We start from the raw sequence: 26,816 nt of genomic DNA on the forward strand, positions 1-26,816 counted from the left end.
TTAGACCCTAATCAACAAAACATAAGAGAATTTAGAGAAAGCGATATTTACATTTTAGCTTTCATATTTATTGCATTTTTACATTCACTTCTAAGACATTCAACGTTGCTACTAAAAGGTCCAACATTTTCCTACATTAAATTTTATTTACATTGCCAGCTTTGTGATCAAAACAAGAATATGCCCCAAACTTCACTTTCAAAGCAAAGAAAAATAGCTGATTCACAAAACTGTCTCACGATCTACCACGTTCCCATCATAATGTAAGACATGCTTGTACAGATGATCCCAAAAGCTGACAATAATACCCAATGTTACTCAAGTTGACATCGTTTGCAATCTTATATGCTTATACTTTTGTTCCGCGTTGAAGCGTCTTGCACTTTCTGTAAACTCTTTTGATAACAGAAGCTTCAGTGCATCGACTCCCTCTTGCAAAGCAGTATCAATCTTGTCCGAAAACAAAGGCAAAGTACACAATGAAAATGACACTCCAAATTATTATTAAGCTTAATCCATTTAAGTTTTAAACAATGTCTTTATCCTAAAAGCAATGCCTTTGGAAAACTAGGAATCAAATTAAAGACCAAGGGATCAACGAATAACAGGCGGAATGATTCAAACCCAAAATATGTTACAAAGCAAGGATGCATATGCAAAAGGAGATACACACCAAGGATCATGTAAACCTATATATGAGAATCTATGTGTGCATACGTCTAAATGGTTTCTTCCCCTAATCTACATGTCAATAAAGAAGGCATACTTCACATCAACAGGGTGACACATCACAATGCTAGAACCCTTTTCCTTCATCAGTATCAAAATTATATTCTCACAATGCTAGAACCCTTTTCCTTCATCAGTATCAAAATTATATTCTCACACTTTGAATGGAAAAAAAAGCTCTGGAATATCAGTTCGCATTGCAGATACATATTTAACTCAAAATACTTGTTTCAATTATAAGGAAATACTTTTCCTGCAAATTTATGCCAAGAATTTTCAATGTATAGGACTATTGTCCTTGAGTTCATAATTTTTGGAATAAACCTTTGTTTTCACCAGATTAGATCCAGATTCGACCTGCTGGGGCCAAAATGGCCCCAACAGACCGGATTAAGCTGGCTGGCGCTGCATTCAATCCAGAGCAGACCAGCCAAATGGCCTCAATTTGAACATATTTGGCCAAGCTGCCGCCAAATAAAGCATTGGCAAGGGAGAGCTGGCCAGTTAGCAAAGTCTGGCAGTGGTGAGCTCACTGGCGACAAGGAAGAAGAAAAGCAAGGAAGTACAAAAAGAAAAATAGAAGAACTGAAAAAAAGATGTTTTTTAAATGAATTACCTCTTGCGCATATTAACTTTATTCAGCATATTTAACTAATTATTTTGCCAAGTAAAACAAATTTTTAAGGGAATATTCCAAATCCTGTAACCCCCATGGCTTGACTGCACTAAATTTAGAGCACATAGCCTTTACTAAAAAAGCAATAAAAGTAGGTGGGATTAATTATATTTTTTTTATAAAGTTTAAGTGCAAAATCAGGTATTATAATAAAACTTTTTCAGAACAAGATGTGAACACCTTAAAAATAAGTTAATTATAGTCAAGCATGATCAAGCAGTGTATTAAATCTTACTCGTTCTCGAGCTGATGCATTAAACTTTTGCAGCAAAAATGCCTTAGGATCCATTTGACCAGGCGGCCTACCAATACCTAACAAACAAATCATGACAATTAAACTATTCAATGAAGAAATAGAGCAGAGATGAACTAGATCAAGTAATATTGGATTTCAAACTGACCAATTCGTAGCTGTGCAAACTCTCTGTTCCCACGAAAATGATAGATTACACTCTTCAACCTAGTAAAATAATCAATACTGAGCTAGTTTCCACAAGCAAAAGAAAAGCATTTCTAAAATAAAGAAAAACAAAACACACCACAAATACATAAATAAATATACAAGAATAGCCCACATCTTGCAAACTAAGAGAACATGGACATATACCAATATAGTGGCTCATACATTCAGAAATTTACTCCTCTTTCTCCTCCTTTATTTTTCTTTAATTGAACATGACATAACTTTTCAAAAAATCGTTCATATTCATTACATATCAATCCAGTATCCAAGAATATTTTGTTGATATAAGGGTGTTAAGTCACATTGATTTGCTTGACATTTGAAACCTTACCGTTACAACTAATACCAAACAAGCACACCTTTTGATGCTAAAATGAATGATACCTTGCAGTTAATAAACTAGTTGCAAAACTAGAACGGTTAGATTCAACAACAAACTTTGAATCAAGATCATTACAGTGAATATTAGACACAGATCTTAAAGACTCGTATTACAAAGATTTTAATAAACAACAAAATCAAAGAAGCATGCACATGCACCAGCAGTGGCTATAGACATCTATCTGCACAAACACATGTTTGAACCATGTTGAGGAAATGACAAGCATCATTTCATTCAAAAAGCAACATACTGATTTTGCACCACTACTTTAGGTCCAGCGGCACAAAAACATCAGCAGTAACCAATTCAGCAATTAAAGAAATGGCTTAAACAGTATTGACATACTAGGTATTGGAGACTGAGAACAGGGCAGAACTTCACTATCTTGCAGCCTGTTACCGTCTAGCTACGCTATGGTTGTGGAGAAGAATGTTGAAAACCTCAAGACCAATGCTAACTAGGGCAAAGAACAGACTGATGGCTGAGGCCTAGGCTCAGAACTAATTACCTCAAAGAGAGAACCACTTTTAACTAACAAGTTTTTTTTTTTTTTACTCGATATGATTCACCTAATGATATATACCATAGACATCAATGTCTTTGCCCCCTCTTGTTCCTTTCCTCTTAACCACTTGAGGTGGGGAGCAAATGTTTAGCAAAAGAAATAGTAGAGGTTGAAACATTGCTTGTGCTGCAACAAAGCATTTTGTAAAGAGATAAGGAGAGGACTCAAGAAATTCAATGCAACTCTATATATAATGTTTTCTTAGGGTTAAGTACATAATATTCTCTATTCTTACCCATTATGGCTTCCATGACCACCTTTGTTTTGAAGACGAAGCACTCCACATGGTAAGTCCATGTCATCATGAAACTACAACAGGAAAACATTACACGAGCAACTACGAAATGTTATCAATTATCTTTTGTGATAAACAAAACCATAATGAAGTATCAAAACCTTGGAGAGACATAAATGCCAGGGAATGGAAAACTTACCACAATCACTCGATTAAGGGGTAGCTTGTAGTAAGCTGCAAGTGGTCCAGTCTACAATTAATTTGCAAAAGAGAGCACAAGTTATTGCTAGTATGATGTCTATTAATGAAATTTCACACACGTATCATCGAACTACAGTCAATAACTTTTTAACCACAAAATTATTAGACATTTATCCTCCAAACAAATGATACAAAACAATCTACTGAGATCCTGACCAAACTAATTTACAAGTTTCCGCAAAAAAGATAGAGATTTACAAGGAATGGAGGAGTTTTTTCAATTCCCACTACATTAACCACTCCACCTCCCCCACAAACTCTTTTTCTTTTAAATAAATAAGCCTCTTTAAATTACAATCTTTAATCAGGATGTTTAACCCATATAAGTTGACATCACTTTATTAAAGTGATGAATTGTTATTGTTTGCCCTTTCCAGCTTAACTTTTAAGGAAGATTATTTGTTAACTGGTAACATCATAGAATTCTATTGCTCACTTATTCTACAACACAATGGAATAAATTTCACACTTCTAAATAAGGTCTTACTTGTTGAATTATTTGTAATTTCCCCAAAACTCAATGATAAAACAAAGAAGCACATAAAAGGTGCAATGATGCAGCGATGCACCAAATAAGCCATGAACGTTGCAGCTCAAAATACGAGAGCTCCTCCTTAGAAAACAAAAATTGAAAAACTTGATTGCAAAGGGATTGGCTACTGATCCATCAAAAACCGGATATAGGTGGAAAGGCTGCAAAAGCCAAATACTTTTCCAATTTGTTGTGCAGAGTTAAAAGCTAAACATGTCAAATGACCAAACAAGAAGCCTTGTGTCTCTATAAAAATCAAGATTGTGACACTGAAATGTTAGGCATTAAAGAAACCAATAGGCAAACAAAAGTAAGCCATTGAAAATCTTCAATTAAAAACAATGGAAAATAAGAATGTTCAATGATTATCCTCGATTCCAGCCCTGTCTTATAAATTATGAAATATTGCTAGTGCAGAAGGCATTTTTTGATTGTTTCTTCATATATCAAACATGAAAAAAGCAAGTTAACAGTAGCAAACAAATTTAATCATTGTTATATGGTTCTGTATTGTGATTTTAAGAAACCAATAATCGCAGGAATGAAAATGCTTTGAACATGCTAAACTAAGAAATAATATGTTCAAAGCGCTCACGGATTCACCACTCAAGTTCATGTAAGTTTGAGGCTTAGCAAGGAGAACAGCTGAATCACCCACAAAACCTGATAGTCATCAAAGAGCAATGATATTTCACATACACAAAAAAACAGAAATTCTTTTAAAAAAAAAAAAAAAGAAAAGAAATTGAAGAAGATGAAAGACCTTGTCCAAAGATAGCCTTGCAGTGAAGGGTATTCATTTCAACCCCTTGAGTTTCAGCAAATTTGTCAATCATCTCGAAACCCACCTGCTTCAAGTAAAATGGGAAGTTAAATACTGTTAAAAATGCTAAAAAAAGAAAAGAAAGAACTATGAGAAACTTGGCAATGTGCCGTACATTGTGTCTAGTTCCTTTATATTTATCGCCAGGGTTACCTAAACCCAAAAACAGCCATGGCCGTGGAGCACCGCTACAAAAGCATCGCCTAGTAATCATCTCTGTTTGATCATGGAAATAGTCTATGAGGAAAAAGAAAAAGAAATTATGAGAAAAAACAATGGGAGAGGGACTTGGAATGAGGCAGAGACCAAACGAAGGAAAACAACGAAACGTGCGAGGGAGAAAGAAACCTGGGAGAGGCCTGATTTCCCCTTTGCCACGCGGCTCGACGGCTAGACATTACTGGCTGGGAAATGTAGGGAAAAAGAAAGGTTCGGTATGCGAAGTTCAAAATTTTTTTCACAAAAGTTTTTATTTTTTTTCAAAAAAAAATTATATTGTTGACCATAAAATGTTTTTTCACCTGTCTCCTCTGAATCTCTAAAATCCATCACACTTCAAAAAATAGTATCCTCTTTTCGTGGGAATGGATGGCAACGGGTATCTATTATAGGATACTTGTGGATATCTGATCTAGTTATATAGAATTAAGATATTTTATAATTAAATTTAAGCTAGATTCAAGTGGTAATTTTATTATCCGCATCGAGTTGGATACCATCTCTTAAATACTCGATATTCAAATTCGATTATGTTGATTTTTGAGTTTCTTAGATACCCGAACCTATACTTATTTATAAATTTGTTATTATTATTTATATAACATATAATAGATAATTAAATTAATATTTAAAACTTTACAAACAATTCATTTTGTTAGAAATTCACGGATAGATAAGAAATATAGTCTGTCAAATTATTAATGTGATGTCATTAATATATTTAAATTAAAAAATTATTAAATTATTAATTATGTTTAAATAATATAAATATTATATTACATTACAAAATAATATAATTATTATATATATATATGTATACTTTTAATAAAAACATATTTATTTTTTATTTTATGTTAATGTTAAAAAATTATAATTTATAAAATTAATAATTATAATATATATATCGTTATTTATATAAACTTATAATATATATATTAAAGAGAAGTTGTCAATTGTGAGAACTTAACTATTTTTTTAATTTCATGTAATTAAGGATAAACTCATATAATTAATTAAATTAATTTATAAAATTATAATTATTAATTAACTTGTAATGTCTTTTAATATATATACTCTATATATTGTATTAATTTATAAAAAAAATATAATTACTATTATTATATATATACTTTTAGTATATACAATTTAAATATAAACATATTTCTATTTTGTGTTAACTTTAACAAAATTATAACTTATAAAATTATTAATTAATAATATATATGTCTTTGTTTAGATAAGCTTATAATATATATACCTAAAGAGAAGTTGTGAGATTAGAATACAATAAAACCTCTATAAATTAATACTCGATAAGTTAATAATCTCAATTATATAATATTTTTAGTCGATTCTGACTTGGGACCAATGTAGTAAATTAATAATTGACTAAATTTATAAGATAATGCATTTGAAAAAAACACATAGGTCTCACTTGATATATAATTTAATAATCTCCTTATATATCAAAATTATACATATACATGACTCAATTAAGAGACTTTTATAAAATATAATTTCAATGTTACTTGTTTCTTCTTAAAATTGATGTCTTCTTAGACTTTATCTCTAATTTTTCTTAGTGTATTAAGAAGCTCTGACGTAATGTTCTCGTATTGTAAGAAAAATTATGCAATGTGATTATTGCTTTGATTTCATCTTTGTGTAAGATAGGTTCCAGTATAGAATTATCGTCTTTAATTTCATCTTTTCTGTTATTTCTCATGGCGTTCTTATTAATTTGCTCGTTACAAATAATAATAATTCGTAATTTAGTAATTAAATAATATTCGTATAATCACAATTCACAATACACAATATATGTATTAAGTTCAATATTTTGGAAAAAATAAAAAAAACCTTGATAAACTAATTATTTATTAATTTATGTATAAATTAATAAATTATTAATTTATTGATTAAATAATGTCTTGATTAATTAATAAATTTTCATAGTCCAAAAAGTATTAATTTATAGAGGTTTTACTATAGTTTTGGAATATAGTTTTTTTTTTAATTTCATGTAATTAAGGGCAAACTTATATATGTAATTAAATTAATTCATAAAACTATTATTATTAATTAACTTGCAATGTCTTTTAAGATATATGCTTTATATATTGTGTTAATTTATAAAGAATATAATAATAATAATTATTATATATATACTTTTAGTATATATACTTTAAATATAAACATATTTACTTTTTATTTTGTGTTAATATTAAAAAAAATTATAACTTATAAAATTATTAATTATAATATATATACTTTTGTTTATATAAACTCATGATATATATACCTAAAAAGAAGTTGTACGATTAAAATAGTTTTGGAAACTAATTATTTTTTTTAACTTCATGTAATTAAGGACAATTAAACTTGTAATGTTGTTGCCTTGTTATTGTAAATTTGTAATGTTGTTTAAGTTGTTATTTCAGTATTTATTTTTAATTATTTAAGTTGATGTTTGAGATATTTGTTTTTTATTATTTAAATTTAAATTTAAATTATTGTTTAAATTTTATTATCCAATTACTTTGTCCTAAGCATACGAGAAAGTATATAGTTGACAATTAGATTCGACCACATGGTTAAAAAGATTACTAAATTATATTGACAGAAAGCTATGATTGTCGAAAGTGACAAAATGAACTTCCAATGGCCAAATTCAATTAAGAAAGACTGGTAAAAGGAGCCAAACAACTAGATCTACTACCGTTAGCCATAGAATTAGAGGCAGAGAGGAAAGGGCTAGTAATGCCCCCACCCTCCAAAAATTTTAAAATTTTAAAACATATCTTTATTTTTTGAAATTTTATATTTTGCCTCTACAAAAATTTTAAAATTTTTATATTGTACCTTTAATTTTTGGAATTTTATAATTTTACCTCTATAATAATTTTTTGTTTGGTGAGATATCCTACAACAATTAGTCAACAACTAATTTTAATAGACTTAGAACTTAAAAAAAACCTATTGCACTAGAATTATTTCCAAACCCCACTTCCCCAAAACCTCACAACCACCCTTTTTTGTTTTCTTTTCTTTTTATCAAATAGAAACAAAACTCAATTTTCATATCATTATAATTGGTAAGTTTGGTTTATTCACTCTTAGCACATCTTTGGACCCTTAGAATGATTTCGAATCATTTGATATTGAAAGTATTTGCAACCTTGAAAATAAATATTACTTGATGATTGTACTAATCATGATAAAATGTATTTAAGCTATCAATTGAATTTATTCAAGCTTGACATTTTTCATAAGCAGGCTTTAAAAAATATATTTGCACTTTTTGAGCTATGTCAAGTGTTGATGAAGACAGCAATATCAAAAGTTTACTTCATTGTTAACAGATTAATCCGGTTTGTCTTAATTCTTCTAGTTTCCACTGTAAGATTAAAGTGTGCATTTTTTGCTATAAAACTCATTAAGAACAAAACTCGTAATAAAATATCAAATGATTTTCTTAAAAATTTGTTGATTATTCTCATTGCAAAGAAAATCATTCGAAGCTTTGACATTGATTCGGTGATAGATGCCTTCAACTCTATTTCTATGAAAAACAGTTGAGCTCAATTAATGATGCACAATCTCAACATACAATAATTATTAAAAAATATCTTTATTTTGTACTTAATACATAATTGAAATTATTTGTGTAATTTTCATATAATTTTTTTTATTTAAGTTACTTGCATTAAACTATTTTATAGACATTGTTTTCGCCTCTCTAAACGTGAAATCTTGACTCCGTCATTGCATAGAATGACGCGTCATTGGCTCAAGTCTAAGCAACTCAATCTCTTTGTTGCAAGGATGTTATGGAGCGCCACTAGCCAAATCTAGTCATTAGTAGCGTTGCTTGGTCGGAGACTAGATTGCGTCATTCACCCATCATCAATTAGTTGTAGGGCTGGTCCTTGGGTAAGGCCACTCAAGCAAAAGGCTTTAGGCTTCAAATTTGAAAAAGCCTAATATTTTTATAATATAATATAATATAATTAATTATATAAAAAATATATAAAAATTAAGATAATTAATAAAATATTTACTTATTCTCTAATGCCTAATATATTTTTATTTTTTGTCACTTTCACACCCCTATTAATTCTCAACTAATTATTTTATTTTTTATTAAAAATATGTAAAAGTCAAAGATAATTAATAAAATGACATTCTCTCATTTCTCAAATTATATGCCTAATAAATCTCCACTTTGTTTATCACTTTCCAATTCTTACAATGCTATTAATTCTCAACTATTTTTTCTATTTCTAATCAACTAATGGTAATATTTATTTAATGATCTTCAACCTGTTATTTTTTTCTCACCTATTTTTGTTATTCCAATCAACTAACGTAATATGTATTTAATATTTTCAACAATTATTTTTCCTTATATATAAAACTAATTTTTTTTTTCAATTTATAATATCCATTTTTGAATTCTTCTTGCTCATTTGCACTTTCATCCTTTAATTTCAATTTTCCTCCAAAAAATACGTAGAAAGTTTGTTATGCTATAATTTTCATAAAGCAATGAGCCTCATTTGCGGCTTGCAATAAACATTCAACAATTAAGTATTATTATTCTAATCTTTGCATAGTTTTTTACTTTAAGTTAGAGTTTGTATTATATTGTTATATTGTCATATTGTCTTTATTTTATGTGATAGTTGATTTATTTAAATTAAAAATTTTGATTGTTGATTTTATATTAGACATGTAAAAAATATAAGATAATTACAATAACTAAATATTTTATATACTTCATAATAAATATTTGAATATATCAAATCGAAAATATGAATCTGGTTATTCAAAGCTTAAAAAAGAAAAATTGAAAGTTTAATACAATCTCAAAAAGAGCACTTAGATAAATTTTTTACAAGTAATAAAAATAATTAATTAGAAATTATTAAAGAAATATTAGAAGAATTCGATTATAAAAGTTTAATTAGAAATTTTGCATCTCAAAAAACTAGAAGAATAAAATTTTAATAATTTTTTTTCTTAACTTCAATAAAAAAGACCTCATTTGAATATTTTGCTTTACGCTTTTAAGATTATTGAGCTGTCCCTGATTAGTTGGTGAGGAAGAACGAAAAAGAAAGAAAAAAGAAAAAATTATAATGAAAACATTATTAAAACTTCAATTAATTAAAATAAAATAAAAATAAAAAATTTAATTATAATGAATATAATTTTTTTATAATAAATTATGATTATTTTTATAAAAGGGTAAATCAATCTTTTACATTTATTCCTTTTATGCTATTTGGCGGAATTGCGTTTATGCTTGACATTTCAATTTAGAGGTTTCAAGGCTGGTCTTGAAAACAATAGTATTTGGTTTGAACTCTATTTTTGATAATACCTTTGATAGGAAGTACTTTTTTTTTTTTATAAGTGCTTAATCCTTGATGTATAATCTCTTTTTGAAGTAGCTCAATTGCATTCATTTTATATAATAATAAATGACACAGAGCATGTTTTAACTTAAATTTTGTACAGAGTTTTGACGTGTTAAACCAATAAACCAACTCAATTGTTAGAACACAAGATTTCTTATACTTGGAATGAAGTTTTTTTTTTCTTTGGGGTATGAAATAAAATTCATTCCACGTGATAATAAGAGAATAAAGAAACCTTAAATGATTTAAATGGAGGAATAATGTCATTTGCGGCAAATAGTAGTAAATTGACAACTTCAAGTAACACATAGGGTGTGTTTGGTTCACAAAAAAAATAAAGTGAGAATGGAATAATTATTCTGTAAGAATAGAATAAGAAATGAATAGTTATTATGTAGTTTGATTTATAAGAATGAAATAGGATATAAATTATTATTATTATTATAAATTATTCTATTGTTTGGTTGGCAGGAATAATTTTAAAAATAACTAAGGAATAAGTGATAAATGAAAAAAATATAATTTATTATAATATTTAATTTTTAAATTAAAAATATTTATTATTTTAATATTTTATTAAAAATACTAAAAACATTGTTATTTAAATGTTTATATGATTATTTATTTTAATTTACAAAATATTAATAATCTATATTTCATTTAAAATGTTAATAATTTATAATAAAAACATTAATTTTATTATTTTATTTTATTCTTTATTTGTAAGATATTTTATTATTAAAATTTTAATTTAATTTTTAAGTTTAAAATATTAGCTTTTTATAATTTATAATTAAAACTTAATCTTTTTAATTTCAAATTCATTTTAATTTAATGAGAGAAGGAGAAAGGTAGTTGGATAGAGAGAAAGAAATTAAAAAAAATGAATAAATTGTATTTTATTAAAATTAATTAAGGCCATTTTTGTTCACTAAATTTTTTACTTTATTCCTTACATCTTGAAATAGCCAATACCAAGAAAACCTTGGTAGTAGCTATTCCCCCATCTCCCTCAATGACTATTTGAAGGAATGGTCATTCCTTCCAACCAAATAACATATTAAAGAAAGATTAAGAATAGGTGGAATGACTATTTCATTCCCCAACCAAACATGCTAATGGTCCCAAGATATTAAGACTTGATCTCTTAAAGAAATAAAACTTTACTAAAATGATTTTAGTAACTTACCTAATTTGAAGAGAGAACTTTTAGCACTAAAGGTTTTGAATCACTATTTTCAAATTATTTGCCTAATAATAGTTTAAACAAACATATAAGATCAATAACTTGAATTGAACATATGTTTTATTTCATTGTTTGATTATGGATGTATGGATGGTCATATGTGATGATTATGAACTTAGGCCTATTGGATGTAAATGAATGTATAGTTATATTTTTTATGGTATTTTTGAAATAGTTATATTTTACAAGTTTCTAAAATTCTCTTCTCATCTTACTCCTCTCAAATGTAACTCAAAATTTTTTTTCTAAATTATGTAAAAGTTATATAGTTTATAAAAGATTAGATTAGGATATAATTTTATGTAAATCCCAAAGATAGAAGACGAAGGCAAAATGGAGAAACCAAGGGAGTTATGACCAAGGTTTATGAAAACCTATGAATGCAATTACCTAAGATATGACCAACTAGTTTTCTTTTGATGGCTCGAGAAAACTAATTTAGATAAAAGTTCACAATCATTCAGTAGTATATGCATTTAATAGACTTATTTTATGCAATTTTTAAAAGTTATGCATGCATGATGATGAAACCAATAATATGAATATGTTAAAACCTAATTGTTAGTGTAGAAGTCTCAATAACAATATACTAAGAGGGGGTGAATTAGTATTTATAAAATTTTTTTTAAAAAATCTATTTATCAAAATCAAACCTTTTTCATTCAAAAATGTTTTTTAACACCAAAAACAAATTTCCAACAATAAATCACTAAGTATGAAAATAATGAATCAAAGTAAAATATTTTTCTTGAAATAAATGCTAGCTATGAAAGGTAAAGGAAAAATATTTTCCTAAAAGAAAAACAATAAATCAATATAAATTTATTTTCCTAAGTCAAGAATAAACAATAAATAATAATGCGAAAACTAAAAAGAGACACAAACAATTTATAGTGGTTTGGCTTTTTCGATGCCTACATCTACTCCTTTGGTAATCAAGGAATTTCAATCCACTATCAAGGATACTTGCTTTTTATTGGGAAGTAATAACCTTTACACAATCCATAAAGAGATTCTTACTTTTTCACAAGATTAAGCGATAACCTTTACAATGGCTTTTTATGGGATCAAGTGATAACCCACACAATCCACAAAAGATTCTTACTTTTTAAATGGGAAGCAATACCCTTACAAAATAGCTTTTCAAGGTTAAGCTAGGACCTTTACAAGATGTGTGTACAAAGGAATAATAGCAAGGATTTGCCTCACAAAGGTTGGATGCTAAAGATTTTAGCTTGAGTGTAGTGAGAGAAGAAATTGCAGCATGAGTAGAGCAAAGATTCGACTTTGAAAGCTTGATGGAATAAAAAAATGCTAGAGAGTGAAGATAAGCTTATGGGTAGTCTTTCTAGGGTTTGAAACTTTGGTTTAGGTCTTCTCTACTTCAAAAGGGCTCAAATGAATCTATTTATAGCTGAGGTAAGATTTTAAGCCGTTAGACACAAGTTTAAATCAAATCTGGTAGTTGCTGAAGCTTGATGGTTAACTACAATGCTCCTAGAGTTGATTATGTTCTTCAAATTTCTCAATAAAGGCTTCCATAGTCGAGTATAAGCTTTCTCTAGTTGATCCATTTCTTGAGAATGTGTGTTTTGCAATTCTAGCCTTCTATAGTCGACTACCACTCACTCAGGATTGACTATGGCTGTGTGATCTTGACTTTTTTTTACCTTTGACTTGCTAGGGTCAACTATACTTTCTTTATAGTCAATTATAGCTGTGTAAAGTTGACTTTTTTTTTTTTTTTACTTTTGACTCATAAGGGTCAACTATTCTTGGTCTAGGGTCGACCATGTCTATTCAAAACTTGATTTTCTTGATCTTTCTAAAGTAGGGTCAACTATAAACACTTTAGGGTTGACTATAACTTCATAATCTTCAAGTTTCGCATTCTTTCAGCCTTTAGATTGACTTGAGCTTCATTAGAATGGATTCTTGACTTGTATCTTGAGGTTTCCTTAGCCTTTTGGTGCTTCTCTCCAGCTACTTTCTCATTGCCTTGTACTTATATTCAAATAAACATTTCAAGGCATGTTTGCTCTTGATTTCTTAACTGAAAATGCATTGTTTGAAAGCTTGTAAGATGTTTTATAAGGATGCATGGCTTTTCAAACAATTTTTTAACCTTAGGGGACTAAAAATGTAATTGAGACAATTTTAATGCTTGACATTAAGTTCAAGAAGACATGTGATTTTTGTCAAATCAAAACACGATGTAGTTCAAGTCTAACACCAATAAATCAATATACATACTTAAATCCCTCATAAATTATATTAAGTACACGTTGCAAACATGGATTAGCTACCTTCCATGTTCATTGCAAAAATCAAAGTTCTTTTATCGTTAGTTTGTTAAGTCACTCAAGGTCGACTTTAACAAGAATATGTTTATGCTATGATAGTTGGTCTTACTTAACTAACTTATATGAATAGAATGAGTCACTCATAATCATATAATGTTAGAGGCAAGCGTTAGATGAAACATATAGGATATGTTTTGACAAGGGGTTGTCACCTAACAAATCTAGGCATCAAATTGTATATCATATTTGTTAAGTCACTCAAGGTTGTGGTATATTAAATGGGATCTTATCCCACTAAGAATTAGGAATTTCTTGATTTAATAGTATGGGATATTATTTTGAGTAAAATAGTGGGAGTAACTAATAAGATTATTGCCTTGTCTTACTATTGTGCAAATGCTTAATATTTATATACATTCAATCTTTGAAATTTAGCTTGTAAAAAATGAGTAACAACTTATTACTTCATAGCATAATAGATGCTAATATGCTCATTAAATTGAACTTTTTGGATTGGTATTGCAATGTGAGAATAGTTCTCGAGCACGAAAAGAAATCGTATGTCTTTGAAAATGTTATTCTTTAGTCCTTTCTAAGGACACTCGCGATGAAGCTTGGGACGCCTATCAAACTCAGAAAGATGATGATGATCAAGAAACATATGTCATGCTTGCTAGCATGACCCTTGAATAACAGAAACATCATGAAAACATGGATGCTCAAACTATGATTTTGCTCTTAAAAGAATTGTTTGATAAGCAAAGTCATATTGAAAGGTATGAGACATCAAAAGATTTATTTTGCAGTAAAATGGTAAAAGGTAGTTCTATTAGTGCTCATGGCTTGAAGATGCTAGGCTATATTGAAAAGCTAAGGTGTCTAGATTTTGTCATTTTTTTTGAACTTTGTGTTGACTTAGTTTTATAGTCTTTACCAAACAACATTTCACAATTTGTGATGAACTTTCATATGAATAGATTGTAAGCTATGTTGCCCAAATTGTTGAATGTGCAATACACAACTAACAAATCCATCAAGAAAGAAAATAGTGTGTCATTGGTCCATTCATCTTTCAAATCAAAGAATAAGCCAATAAGGAAAAAAAAGGGAAGAAAGCAAAAGATATATTGCCAAGGCCAAAAAACCTATTGGCGATATTGAGAAGGATAAAAGGAAAAATATTTGCCATTATTACAGTTAAAAGGGTCATTGGAAAAGAAACCATAAAGTTAATTTACCTACCTTGAAGGAAAAGAAGATTACTAAATCCTCAACTTAAAGTAAAATTAATGATTAAGCATATGACATCTATTGTAGGTATGAGATACCTAACATAGCTCCCATTTATATGATAAATTACAAAGGCTAAGGAATAGTAGATAGCAAAAATGATATCCTCATTCAAATCGCATAACGTGTAAAGGTTGGTGCATGAGCTTGCAGGGACCATCTTCTTTAAGAATTGGGCTATTTTGTTTTGGGAACCATGAGGTTGTTTTCATACTAGTTATTTTGAAACTTTATTTACATGTTGATGTTTTATGAAGTTTTCAATTTAGAATTTAGAACAATGATTGTTATTCTCTAAATTATATTTGAAAATTGTACATATCTCATAAGTTGGAATTGAATATGCTTAATATTAAAGTTATTTATTGATAGACAATCTATCAATGACGAACAAATATTGATTTCTTAAAAATTGTTATAATACTCCTAAATATGGTTCCAAGCAAATTAAGTTGACAAAATGTCATATAGGATATGATAGATACAAAAAATGATTTTGTCACACTTTAATGGTTTGGGATTGCATAGTTTATATGCATAAAATTTGTGGCATATCCTCAAATGTCTATTAGATATCACCCTGCACAAAAGTAAAGATTCTTTGTCTTAAAACATGCTATTTTTTAGAAGAAAGAGTTCTTGCTAGGAAAAAATGGTAGGAGTAATGCAATGCTTGACAGGTTTAAGAGTCATAAAATCAAAATCCTATGGAACTTAAGCATATGAGTAGTGCATCAAATGCTCAGTCAAAAACTTATAGTAAAACTCCAAATATCAAGTAAGATACATAAAGATTTAGAGGAATGAGATTTTTTGTGAACTAAGAATTTACTACTCAGAGAAGATGAGCTTATTGAATATGAGGAAACAATGTCTTGTCTTGATAAAGCATCAAATAGGAACTATTTAGGAGTAATGCTTTAATGCAGTGAGGATTTCATAATTATAACACATTTTATTATGCAAAGCATATTTACTCCAAAGACTTTATCTTATAAGGAATATGATAGGGTATTATTCCTAAACCATGAGACTAACATATGTTATGTTTCTTACTTGTGAAGTAAACAATCGATTACATAGATTAAAGTATTGGGATATTTGGAATTAACAAATGGATGCTTGTTACAAGAAAAAGTTCATTGAACATGACCCATCATGAGAATTTCATTTAGTATATCATTCAAGTATTTATGAAAATATTCTCATATGTTAGTCATGTTAGTGATCCTTAGACTTGAGATCACTAGGTTATTTTATGTGGAGATTTTTACACTTTGAAACTAGTGTGTTACCTGTGCATTGCTTCAAAAAAATGTTATTTTATGAGTACTAATTGTGAGAACTATTTGAAGTGATGTAAAGAACTTTTTATATTAATAGTTATAGAAGTTAAATAAAAAGTTGGAATATGAGTACAAAATGGTTTAAACTACCAAAGTAGTAAGTAATGTTCACAAAAAATAGAATAACATATTTCAAGCTTATAGACAAATGAAGTGTTTGAATATATGCACATTAATGTTACAAAAAATTGCCATAAATTGTTTGTTGGGTATTACTTGTTTGTTTTGCAGTGCTGCTCTTGTTAAGAAAAATTAAAGGCAGTGTGATTGGATAAGTCACATTAAGTGTATCTAGCTAAAAGCTACAAAAAAGTGTACGTAACGTGCGGGTCCAGAACCTGACCGCTAGAAATGAAAAATTTAAGGAGTTGCCATCAATCTTTTTTATCTAGGTGTGATTGACCATCTATTAAATTTGTTCTATTTGACAGAGTGTTAAATTGATTTTAGGTGTATTTAAAGAAAATAAACTGATCTGTGAATTTTTAGAGTTAGGTTCAAGAGTACGGTTACACATAGGGAAGGATTAGCACCCTCGTGATGCCTGTTCCATGAACGGTACCATTTAATTATATGTTATCCTATTATAGCCTAAACCATTGATTTTATTCTTATGTTTTCTTAATTATTATTTATTTACTTTATTCTTTATTTTATTAGCAAATTAAACAGTTTATTTGATTTTACGAGTGTGAAGTGTACGTGATACAATTATGAAATGCATGGCATAAAATCCGGATAATGCCAAACAAAAAACTTTTATTGAGGATATTTCTTGAATCTGCCTGTCATATGGGTGGGATCCGAAAATATTCTCTCACCTAGAGAATTACTCAAAAAACTCACATTCGCAAGTTTAACGAATAAATCTCATCATCAAGGTAGTCGTTTACAAGTAAAGACAATATTTTCGTAAATGCAAATCCTAATCTTTGGACCTAAAAAGTATATTTTTTTGTACTTCATCATATTTTCAGAAAATATACATATTTTTATATCTTTTTTTAATGAAGGTACATAATAGGCCTAACCAAATACAACAAGTCACACAAAATCCAACCATCAAAGTCTAAAACAATAACTTAAATACATGAAATGAAATGGCCCAAAGGATTACCTTCTCTAGGCTTGACAAGAAACCCAAAAACAATAGGCTCAAAAACAAGTGGGCTAAGTTTGAGAATAAGGCCCATCAATTGCAAACCACCAAGCCTTCAAAACACAGCGGTTGGTGCTTTTGTAATAGCTTTAGAATACCCCAAAAAATAGTATTGTTTTGGCACTAACACACTTAATCCTTAAGTATAAAAGCCCTCTTTCCCATTTTTTTTTCTTATTTTTTCTCTCTCTAGGTACGATTCCTCCACCTTCGCTCTAAAACCAAACCCTAAAACCTCTCATTTCCCTTTCTCCCCTAAGCCATATCTCTACCGTCGCCTAGAAAAAACCTCCTTTTTCTCCCCCAAAACTTCTTCTTTCCCTTCCGATCAAAAATAAAAAATAAAGAATGCCAAACCCTAAAACCTTCCCTCAGTTGTCCTCCTTGTTTTCTTTTTTTTTTTTTCGATGTTTTTGCTCTTTTCTTTTGGTTTTTGTTTTTGTGTTTAGTTTTTTATTGTGGCTAGAAATTTCTGCTGATAGAGAGTAGGATCTGTTTTTTTTTTTTGGTTCTAAGTTTTCAGAAAATAAGAATCGTTTTTAGGGTTTTTGTTTTGGGTTCTTGGTTGCTAAGAATTTTTTTTTTTTTAGGTTGGTTGCTAGATTTGTTTCTTTAGAAAATGAGGATTTTTTTGTTGAAATCTAGCCTCTCTAGTTTTTCTTTCAATCTGGCCTTCTTTGAAATCTAAAATTTTGAGGGTTCTTAAATAACTCGATTGTCTAAATTTTTGGACAATCAGAAGGTGAAATTATGCTTCTTCTGAGCATGATATCACAGATAAAGGCCTTCAAGTCAAAGAAAATCTATGGAGGTGACCCAAATTCTACTCCTTAAGGGGCATTGAATGCTCTGTGCAAGCATGTTTCTTGAAGTGTTGACTATGGAAGCAATGCTTCTCAATTTTTTTTTCATTGTGATTTATTCATTTTATTTATTATTTATTATTATTTTTTATTTGAGAAAGAAAAATAGGTGTTTACAATTGCCTTTCTTTGCATATTCTTGAGAATTAGGAATAATGCAAAGACGTAGACATCGTATTCGACCTATCTTAAAGTAAGTTCGATTTAAGCAATTGAAGTTCCTAAACTTAATTTAGGTTTGACCTATCTCAAAAAAGGTTCAATTTAAAAAATTTTAGAATTCCTAGACTAAATCTACGTTCGTCCTATCTCAAAATAAGTCCAACTTAAAAATTGATATTTCTAGACTTGATCCAAGTTCGACCCATATCAAAACATGTTTGATTTAAAAATTGAAATTCTTAAACTTAATCTAAGTTCGACCTATATCAAATAGGCTCAACGTAAAAATTGAAATTTCTAGACTTAATCTAGGTTTGACCTATATCAAAACTGGTTCGATTTAAAAATTAAAATTTCTAAACTTGACCTAAGCTTGACCTATATCAGAACAGGATCAATTTAAAAAATCTTAGAATTCCTAGATTGAATCTAGGTTCGACCTATCTCAAAGTAGGTTCAATTTAAAATTGAAATTTTTAGACTTGATCTAGATTCGACTTATATCAAAACAGGTTCAATTTAAAATTGAAATTCCTAGACTTGACTTAGGCTCTACCTAAATCAAAACAAGTTTGATTTAAAAATTGAAATTCCTAAACTTGACCTAGGCTAGACTTTATCAAAACAAGTTCGATTTAAAAATTGAAATTCCTAAACTTGACTTAGGCTCAACCTATATCAAAATAGGTTCAATTTAAAAATTGAAATTCCTAGACTTGACCTAGGCTTGACTATGTTAAAACAGGTTCGATTTAAAACTTGAAATTCCAAAATTTAATCTAGGTTCGACCTATCTCAAAACAAGTTCGATTTAAAAATCTCTAATGCCAACTTAATTGGATTAACATCATTTTTAAACTCATATTGGTGTCAACTAAATTTGGCTTGGAATCTCATGTGCCAACTTAATTAGGCTTAAATCCTTTCTTCATTGGTTGTTTTATGAAAATGAAAGACTCAAATCCTTCCATCAAAGTTTTACAACCTTAACACTTTAGGTTGGGTCAATTTTCACTTTTGAAGCTTGGAACATGCATTAATTTTGATTCTTGTTTTGAAAATGATCATGTGCATGGCTATGCATGTATGCATAATTGAAATGATAGAATGCTTTCATGTTTATGATTCATTAAGGTTCCTTGAACCTTCTCTCGCTTCATCCAACCTTTCCACTACAACTTTCAATCATCTTTTTTTGTGCTTTTTTTCATTGGTTGAAATTCTTAATTTCTCTTAGGCGCACTTTCTTTTGACAATTGACCTTTTTTCATGTTGAGGTTCTTTTTTCTTTTTACCTCATCATTAAGTCTTTTATTGAACAACAAATGTAGTTTCTTGCTTAATTAGTTCATTTCCTTACCAATCATCATTCATTTCCATGACAATCATCATGTGGAATTATGTAATGGTGGAAAGCAAGGCTTGAAATAAAGAAGGAAAGGATAGTTTCATATATATAAAAGTGTAAATAACTTAAAAGAAGGAGAATTTACAAAGCAATCATTAGATCTTTCAAATAATGAACAAGAAGACCATTTAGAGTAAACAGTATGATCCTTTAACTTCAAAAATTATCCTTGATTGATGTCTTGAGCAAATCCGAAGATTATGGATTCCATGACTTCTCTTTGTTTTGCAAGGTTGACGGACTCCATCATCAATGTGTTTTTCATACTCAATTTGTACTTCATCTGAGCAAGCATCTTTAGATCTACATTCTACATTTCTCCTTTTGGTTTCAAGCCGCCCTTTGCAGGTTTTCAATATGAGCCACCTCTTTTGGATTCGAGTCGCCCTTTTCGAATTTTCAACACAAATCCCTCCCTTTTTTTTTACCTTTTTTTAGGCATAATATTTCTTTACCACATCCGCATTTATTGGATTAACCAAGTCTCCTTCATCCATGTCAATTAAAATTAATGCTTCTCTTGAAAAAGCCTTTTTCACCATATACAATCCTTCCTAGTTCGACATTCATTTTCCACAAGAATCATTTTGGTTATGGAGTATCCTTTTGACGACTAACTCCCCTTCTCGAAAATGCTTAGGATGAACCTTTTTCTCGTATGCTCGCATCATCCTTCGTTGGAATATGTGGCCATGACAAAGTGCCGCGAGTCTTTTTCTCTCAATCAAATTCAATTGTTCATAACGAGATTGGATCCATTTAGCATCTTCCAATTCTGTCTCCAAATACAACAAGTCACATAAAATCTAACTATTAAAGTCCAAAACAATAACCCAAATACATGAAATAAAATGGCCCAAGAGATTTACCTTATCTAGGCTTGACAAGAACCCCATAAACAATAGGCTCAAAAACACATGGGCTTGGTCTAAGAATGAGGCCCATTGGTTGCAAATCATCGAGCCTTCAAAACACATCGTTTGGTGCTTGTTGTAATAGCTTCAGAATACCCCCCAAAATGACATCATTTTTACACTAAAACACCTAAACCATTAGCATAAAAGCCCTATTTTCTTCCTCTTTTCCATTTTCTCTCTTATTTTTTCTCTCTCTAGTTGCGACTCCTCCACCTTCTCCCTAAAACCAAACCCTAAAACTTTTTCTTTCCCTCTCTCCCCCTAAGCCGGATCTCTACTAACAACATAGAAAAAACCTCCCTTTTCTCCCCCAAAACTTCCTCTCTCCCTTACGATAAAAAATAAAAAATAAAGAATGCCGAACCTTAAAACCTTCCCCCTCCCCCCCCCCCAATGTCCTATTTGTTTTTTTTTCTTTTTTTTGTTATTTTTTTATTGTTTTTTCTTTTCTTTGGTTTTTTTTTTTTGTGTTTAGTTTTTTATTATGGCTAGGAATTTTGGTTGGTAAAGACTAGGATTTTTTTTTGTTATAGGTTTTCAAAAAATAAGAAACATTTTTAGGGTTTTTGGTTTGGATTTTTGGCTACTAGGGATTTTTTTTAGGTTGGTTGCTAGATTTTTTTTTTAGAAAATGGAGATTTTTTTTGTTGAAATCTGGTCTCTCTAGTTTTTCTTTAAATCTGACATTTTTCAAAATTTGAAATTTTGAGGGTTTTTAAAGAACTCGATTGTCTAAATTTTTGGACAATCAAAGGTGAAGTCATGCTCATTTTCTGAGCATGTTTTCATAGATGAGGGCCTTCAAGTCAAAGAAAATTTACGGAGGTAACCTAAATCCGGCTCCCCGAAAGGCATTGAATGCTTTGTGCAAGCTTGTTACCTGAAGTGTTGATTATGGAGACCATGCGTCTCAATTTTTTTTAATTGTGATTTATATATTTTATTTATTATTTGAGAAAACAATAGATGTCTACAAAAAGAACTGTGCATAGTATTGAATTGATAATCATTCTTAAACAAAAAATTTTTTGGCAAGCCTGAGTGGATCTCAATAGATTTTCTTGGACACCATCCTACCTCAAAATAAAATAGTAAATATATAAGAAGCTAACTCTAATTTGTATTTGATCAATAGTAAGTAGAAATAATGTAAAAAAAAAAAACAGTTGGAGTTGAGGTTTGAAAACCAAACTAGTAAATTAGCTATAGTATTTTTATTATATAATATTGAATCCAATAATATGTATAACATTATGAAAATGTCCCTACATTACATGAAATATCAAATAAGAAAAAAATTATCTATATAGGTAAACAACACGTTTATGGTAAATATTGTATGGTACTACATTTTTCATGATGGTGTAAGTCATGACAAAATGACATGCCATACTTTCATCATAGTATAATAATTTTGTTGTATTATAGTGATGAGTTTATATAATATATTAATATGATGATTCTAATAGTGATAAGCATGTATGTGACATACAATCTCTCTGGCTAGGGTTGTGCAAACGAGCAGTTCGGTTAATTCGGTTACTGAATATCTAATAACCGAACTAACTGAACTCTTATATAAAACTAACCGAAACCGAATCGAAGTAAATTACTAACCGAACTAATCGAAATCGAGCTAACTTGGTTAGTTCGGTTCGATTACCAAAAATCGAACTTAATAATTTTTTTTTAATTTCTGTTTGCCTTATGAATTTTCAGGCCCATTTTACTTTTGAATGGACAGGCTACCACAAAGCTATACAATTTATAAGTCTAAGGTTTTAAGACAATGGCTTTTAAGCTTGATGTGCTAAAACAGAGTTATGCATTGATTCACAATTGGGTTAAGAAAAAACAAACAAATAATAAAATAGGATTGTGATAGGATGATTTACAACACCGTAATTGCTTCCAAAATAATAAGATATTAATGATCTAGAATGTATACAAGTACAAAATTGTAAACCTATACGCAACAACACAAAGGCATTTACTTATAATGATAGGATAATCAATTCAGTAACCTTTTCTCAAAGGAGAGCGCCATGAATGGGAGGGTGCGATGAATTTCAGCTCATCCAGGTTGACAGACATCACAACCACACAGCTGAACATCAAACAACAGACAAAATGAAACAAGAGGGGGTTCTTTCGTTCAGTCTAAGCCATGTTTCGGTAGACAAAGAAATTCCCTATGAAGGAAACACGTTTGCCTGTTCAAAGAGGTAGAGATGCTAGCGATTCTTGTAAGTAACTTGTTCAAGCTGTGGTCCCCATCTGTTCAAAACCAAATTAAACTATCATCAAGAAATATGAAAAAGAAGAAATAAAAAAAGAACTCAGAAAATGAGCTAAATTGGCAACAATTTAAACAAACTTGAAGCAACAAAAACTCTCATTTCGTTCCTCGACAACTACAAACAATTAATGTCAACCATCTCACATTTGAAACACAAGAATACATAAATAATCATTGGATACATAAACAAATTTTATTGATGGTGGCAGCAGAATAAATAAAACTTACTAGTCACTTGATGAGGGAAAGGCAGTCGGTAGCAACAAGAAACCGAACCAAAAATTAGAGACAAACTTGGACTTGCTCAAGATGAAGGCAAAAACCAGAAACCAGAAAGGGCAATCGGCAGAAACTAGATTGGGCGAAAGTGAAGATCGGACGTTGACGGATGACAGCTGGCAGAAACCAGAAAAGGCTAGAGACGATAGTGGAGAGTGGAGAACTGGAGATGGGAGATTGGGAGTCACGAGAGACAAGACGTCAGAAATTAGAAAGAGGAAGTGGGGATTTAGTTTAAGAATTTTTTAGGTAAAATTTCAAAAATATCTTTCAGTTAGTTTGGTTAGACATTTTTCTAATCAAAACTGAACCGAAGTAATTACATTAACCGGATTACTTTAACCGAATAAACCGAACAGAGAAAATCAAACTCATTTCGATTCGGTTCAGTTATTCGATTCGGGTCCTATTTGCTCACCCCTATCTCCAACACATACATATTTTAGTGTTTTAATTTATTTCATATTTTTTAATTTTGAGTAAAGGGGGGAAAATGAAAGAAAAATGTGATTGACGTGTACATCTCTCTATCAATCAATCATTCTTGAGCCCTATGTTTGTTTCCACACTGAAACCCTTTTTTCCTAAAACCACTCTTAAACCATTTGTCCAAAATCACACCCAAACTCTACTTGCCACCATATATAAATCTTAGAAAAAAAAATTGGTGGATTAATTTTTTTTTCTTTTTTTTTATCAAAAGACCAAAAAATCACCAAAAAAAAATCATTCACTGTTACCTCCACCACCCACAACTACTAAGCCACTGTTAAAATCCAAATAGAAACAAACCCAGTTATGTCGAAACTCCACTAACTAAAACCAATCTCACAATTCTTAGATAAAGAAAACAAATAGCAAAAAAGAACAAAAAATTGAAGCTTTTCTAAATAAATCAAATCTCACCTTTTGTGAGTTGGGTAGAATTCACATCTTCAAACTGCAAAAACTAGAAGCAGAACAAAGAAGGCTAAAAACACAAAAAGCAAAATCTAATGGCAAGAGATATAAGTAAAAAAAAAACCCAATCGATGATATGCATTACATTTACAAAAAGAAAGAGGAAAACAAACATAGAATAGACACTACACCATGCTTTATGTCTTATTAGGTATATTGGATGATGAAGTATTAAATTACATTGATAGATTAAGCACTAAAAGGTTAAGTTGAATCTCTTTAACTTTTCTTAATATTTAGGTAGTTATGACACATTGCTAGATGTCAATATTATTTATAAATATGGATTAATCAATTATGGAATTCATGATGAATGAAAATTGTTTAATTCATTTAATTCTTATTGGACTAGGATTATAGTGCATATTTATTATCAACATATTAAGTGCCTATTTGGCTTGACTTATTTTTAGCTTGTTTACTGCTTAAAGCAAAAGCTGAGCCAAATAGGATTTCGTAAAAAGCTCTTAAAAAAAGTAACTTTTTTTTAAAGAATAAAATCTAAAAAAAGCTTAAAAATAAGCTCTAATTAGGTGCTTTCTCTTCTCTTTTTTTTTTTTTAAAAAAACACACCAGCTTATTAAGAGAGTTATTTTTTCCCAAAAAGATCCTTCCTCTCAACAAATACTCCCTCCCTCTCTCCCTTTCTGTAAATCATCATTCTAAGATTTTTTTTGTTCTTACAAAAATTAAAAAAAAATCCAAAATTCAAAACTACATTAAGGTATTATTTCTTTTTTCCTTTCTATTTTGTTTTTCATTTTATTTTCTATCATTTTTTTTGTACTTTGAAAACTCTCTTTATTAGTTGATATTTCTCAATTTATTGTTTGATATGACAATTATGTGATGTTTATTCATTCTTAACTTCTTTATGGTGTATATAATATTTGATGATTATGATTGAAATAATTAATTAAATAGGTCAATGGTATTGAGATAAATTAGATGAAAATTGAGATAATATTTTGTGACACCTAGTACCCTTGAATTGTGAAATCTCGACCTTCATAGACTTGTAACTAGAAGTAGACGCGATAACATGAACCAAGGGTAATTTCATTATTTCTCATGGTGAGCTCTTGGAAGTAGTTTTTTAATGTTATTACGGTCTAAGTAAGCCTAAGGAATAAATGAATGATGAAAAAATAAATGAAGAAGATAGAAACATTGATAATTTCCACAATAAGGGTAAAATGGTCATTTTACATCTCGGGTCTAAATTTTTAGGTTTTCATGAACCCGAGTATTTCTAGACTATTATGGACTTTATTTCAATGTCAAAAGAGTAAAAAGGTTACACAAAGGATGGGAGGAAGACAAAGTGACCTTGTTAAGGGCATTTTGGTAATTTACATGAGGAATTGGATAAACTTTAGATATAAATATCTAAGTTCCAGCAGCTTCTTCTTCCATCCATCTCTTCTTTCCATTTCATGTTTTCTTTACCCTCCATGGGAAGAAAACCTTGAATCCTCCATAAATCTCTCATAGAAAGTCCAAGTTTCATGTTTTTGCCCACTCCTTCATAGGGCTTATCATGCTGTTCCACTTTTACACCTCAACAGCCTTCAAAGGTCTTTCTTTAGTACATTCACTCACCAGCTAGACGTGTAGAGAGAGTGTGTGTGATTTCCCTTATTAGCTTGAAGAATTTTGAAAGAGAATTCAACTACAAAGACCATCAAGATGAGTATGAGTTAGGGTTAATCTCTTTAGTTGTTGATAATGTCTAGTAATTAGATTTGTGAGTGTTTTATTGTTGAGGCTGTTTATTTATTTTTAGTGTGACTAGAGTAGTGCAAATAATAGCCATTTAGTAGTAGTTGGAAATTAGTTAGGGATGACTAGTAGAACTTGATTTAGGAAATAGCTTTTGGAATGGTATTAATGCCTAGTTGGGTTGATAGCAATGTTGTTGTGTGTGATAGGTTCCAACGAAACCCCACACCTCCATTCGAAACATTAATCAAAGTTAAAGCCCACCAAAACATCAACAAAGACTGGTGAGTGAACTTGCATTTCAAAATGTTTTGAGAAATGCCTACATGTTTAAATAAATAATTTGAAAGTTTCATTTGTTTTTGCTTTAAAAATATACTTGGGGAACAAGCCCTTGATGAAATGTTTCTATCTTGTGAAATGTGTAATATGAATAGTTCATGCGTTCTCACATTATATTGATAGGTATATTATGCTTTGGATGCTCCTTTTGTGTGATAATGAGAACCCAGCTATGTGCGGTGTGGGAGTGCACATGAGCTAATGATGACCCA

The 26,816-nt window shown here is 29.7% G+C and overlaps 1 protein-coding gene across 4 annotated transcripts; it reads right to left on the reverse strand.

Moving 5' to 3' along the window:
- On the reverse strand, positions 12-5,206 carry LOC18598701 (peptidyl-tRNA hydrolase, mitochondrial). 4 transcript variants are annotated; one of them, XM_018122325.1, is made up of 10 exons: positions 5,188-5,206; positions 5,015-5,070; positions 4,782-4,903; positions 4,607-4,691; positions 4,439-4,506; positions 3,250-3,300; positions 3,051-3,124; positions 1,807-1,865; positions 1,641-1,717; positions 12-450 (listed from the first exon to the last, which is right to left on the reverse strand). In XM_018122325.1, the coding sequence occupies exons 3-10, from the start codon at positions 4,878-4,880 to the stop codon at positions 319-321; spliced, it is 645 nt and encodes a 214-aa protein (XP_017977814.1). In that variant the 5' UTR covers positions 4,881-4,903; positions 5,015-5,070; positions 5,188-5,206; the 3' UTR covers positions 12-318. The 4 variants fall into 4 exon arrangements, with proteins under 4 accessions (XP_017977814.1, XP_017977813.1, XP_017977816.1 ...); XM_018122324.1 differs by lacking the exon at positions 5,188-5,206 and having other exon boundaries at positions 5,015-5,114; XM_018122327.1 differs by lacking the exon at positions 5,188-5,206 and having other exon boundaries at positions 4,782-4,882; positions 5,015-5,113.

The sequence above is a fragment of the Theobroma cacao genome, chromosome 5 (genome assembly GCF_000208745.1).
Source record: "Theobroma cacao cultivar B97-61/B2 chromosome 5, Criollo_cocoa_genome_V2, whole genome shotgun sequence".
Classification (NCBI taxonomy): Eukaryota; Viridiplantae; Streptophyta; class Magnoliopsida; order Malvales; family Malvaceae; genus Theobroma; species Theobroma cacao.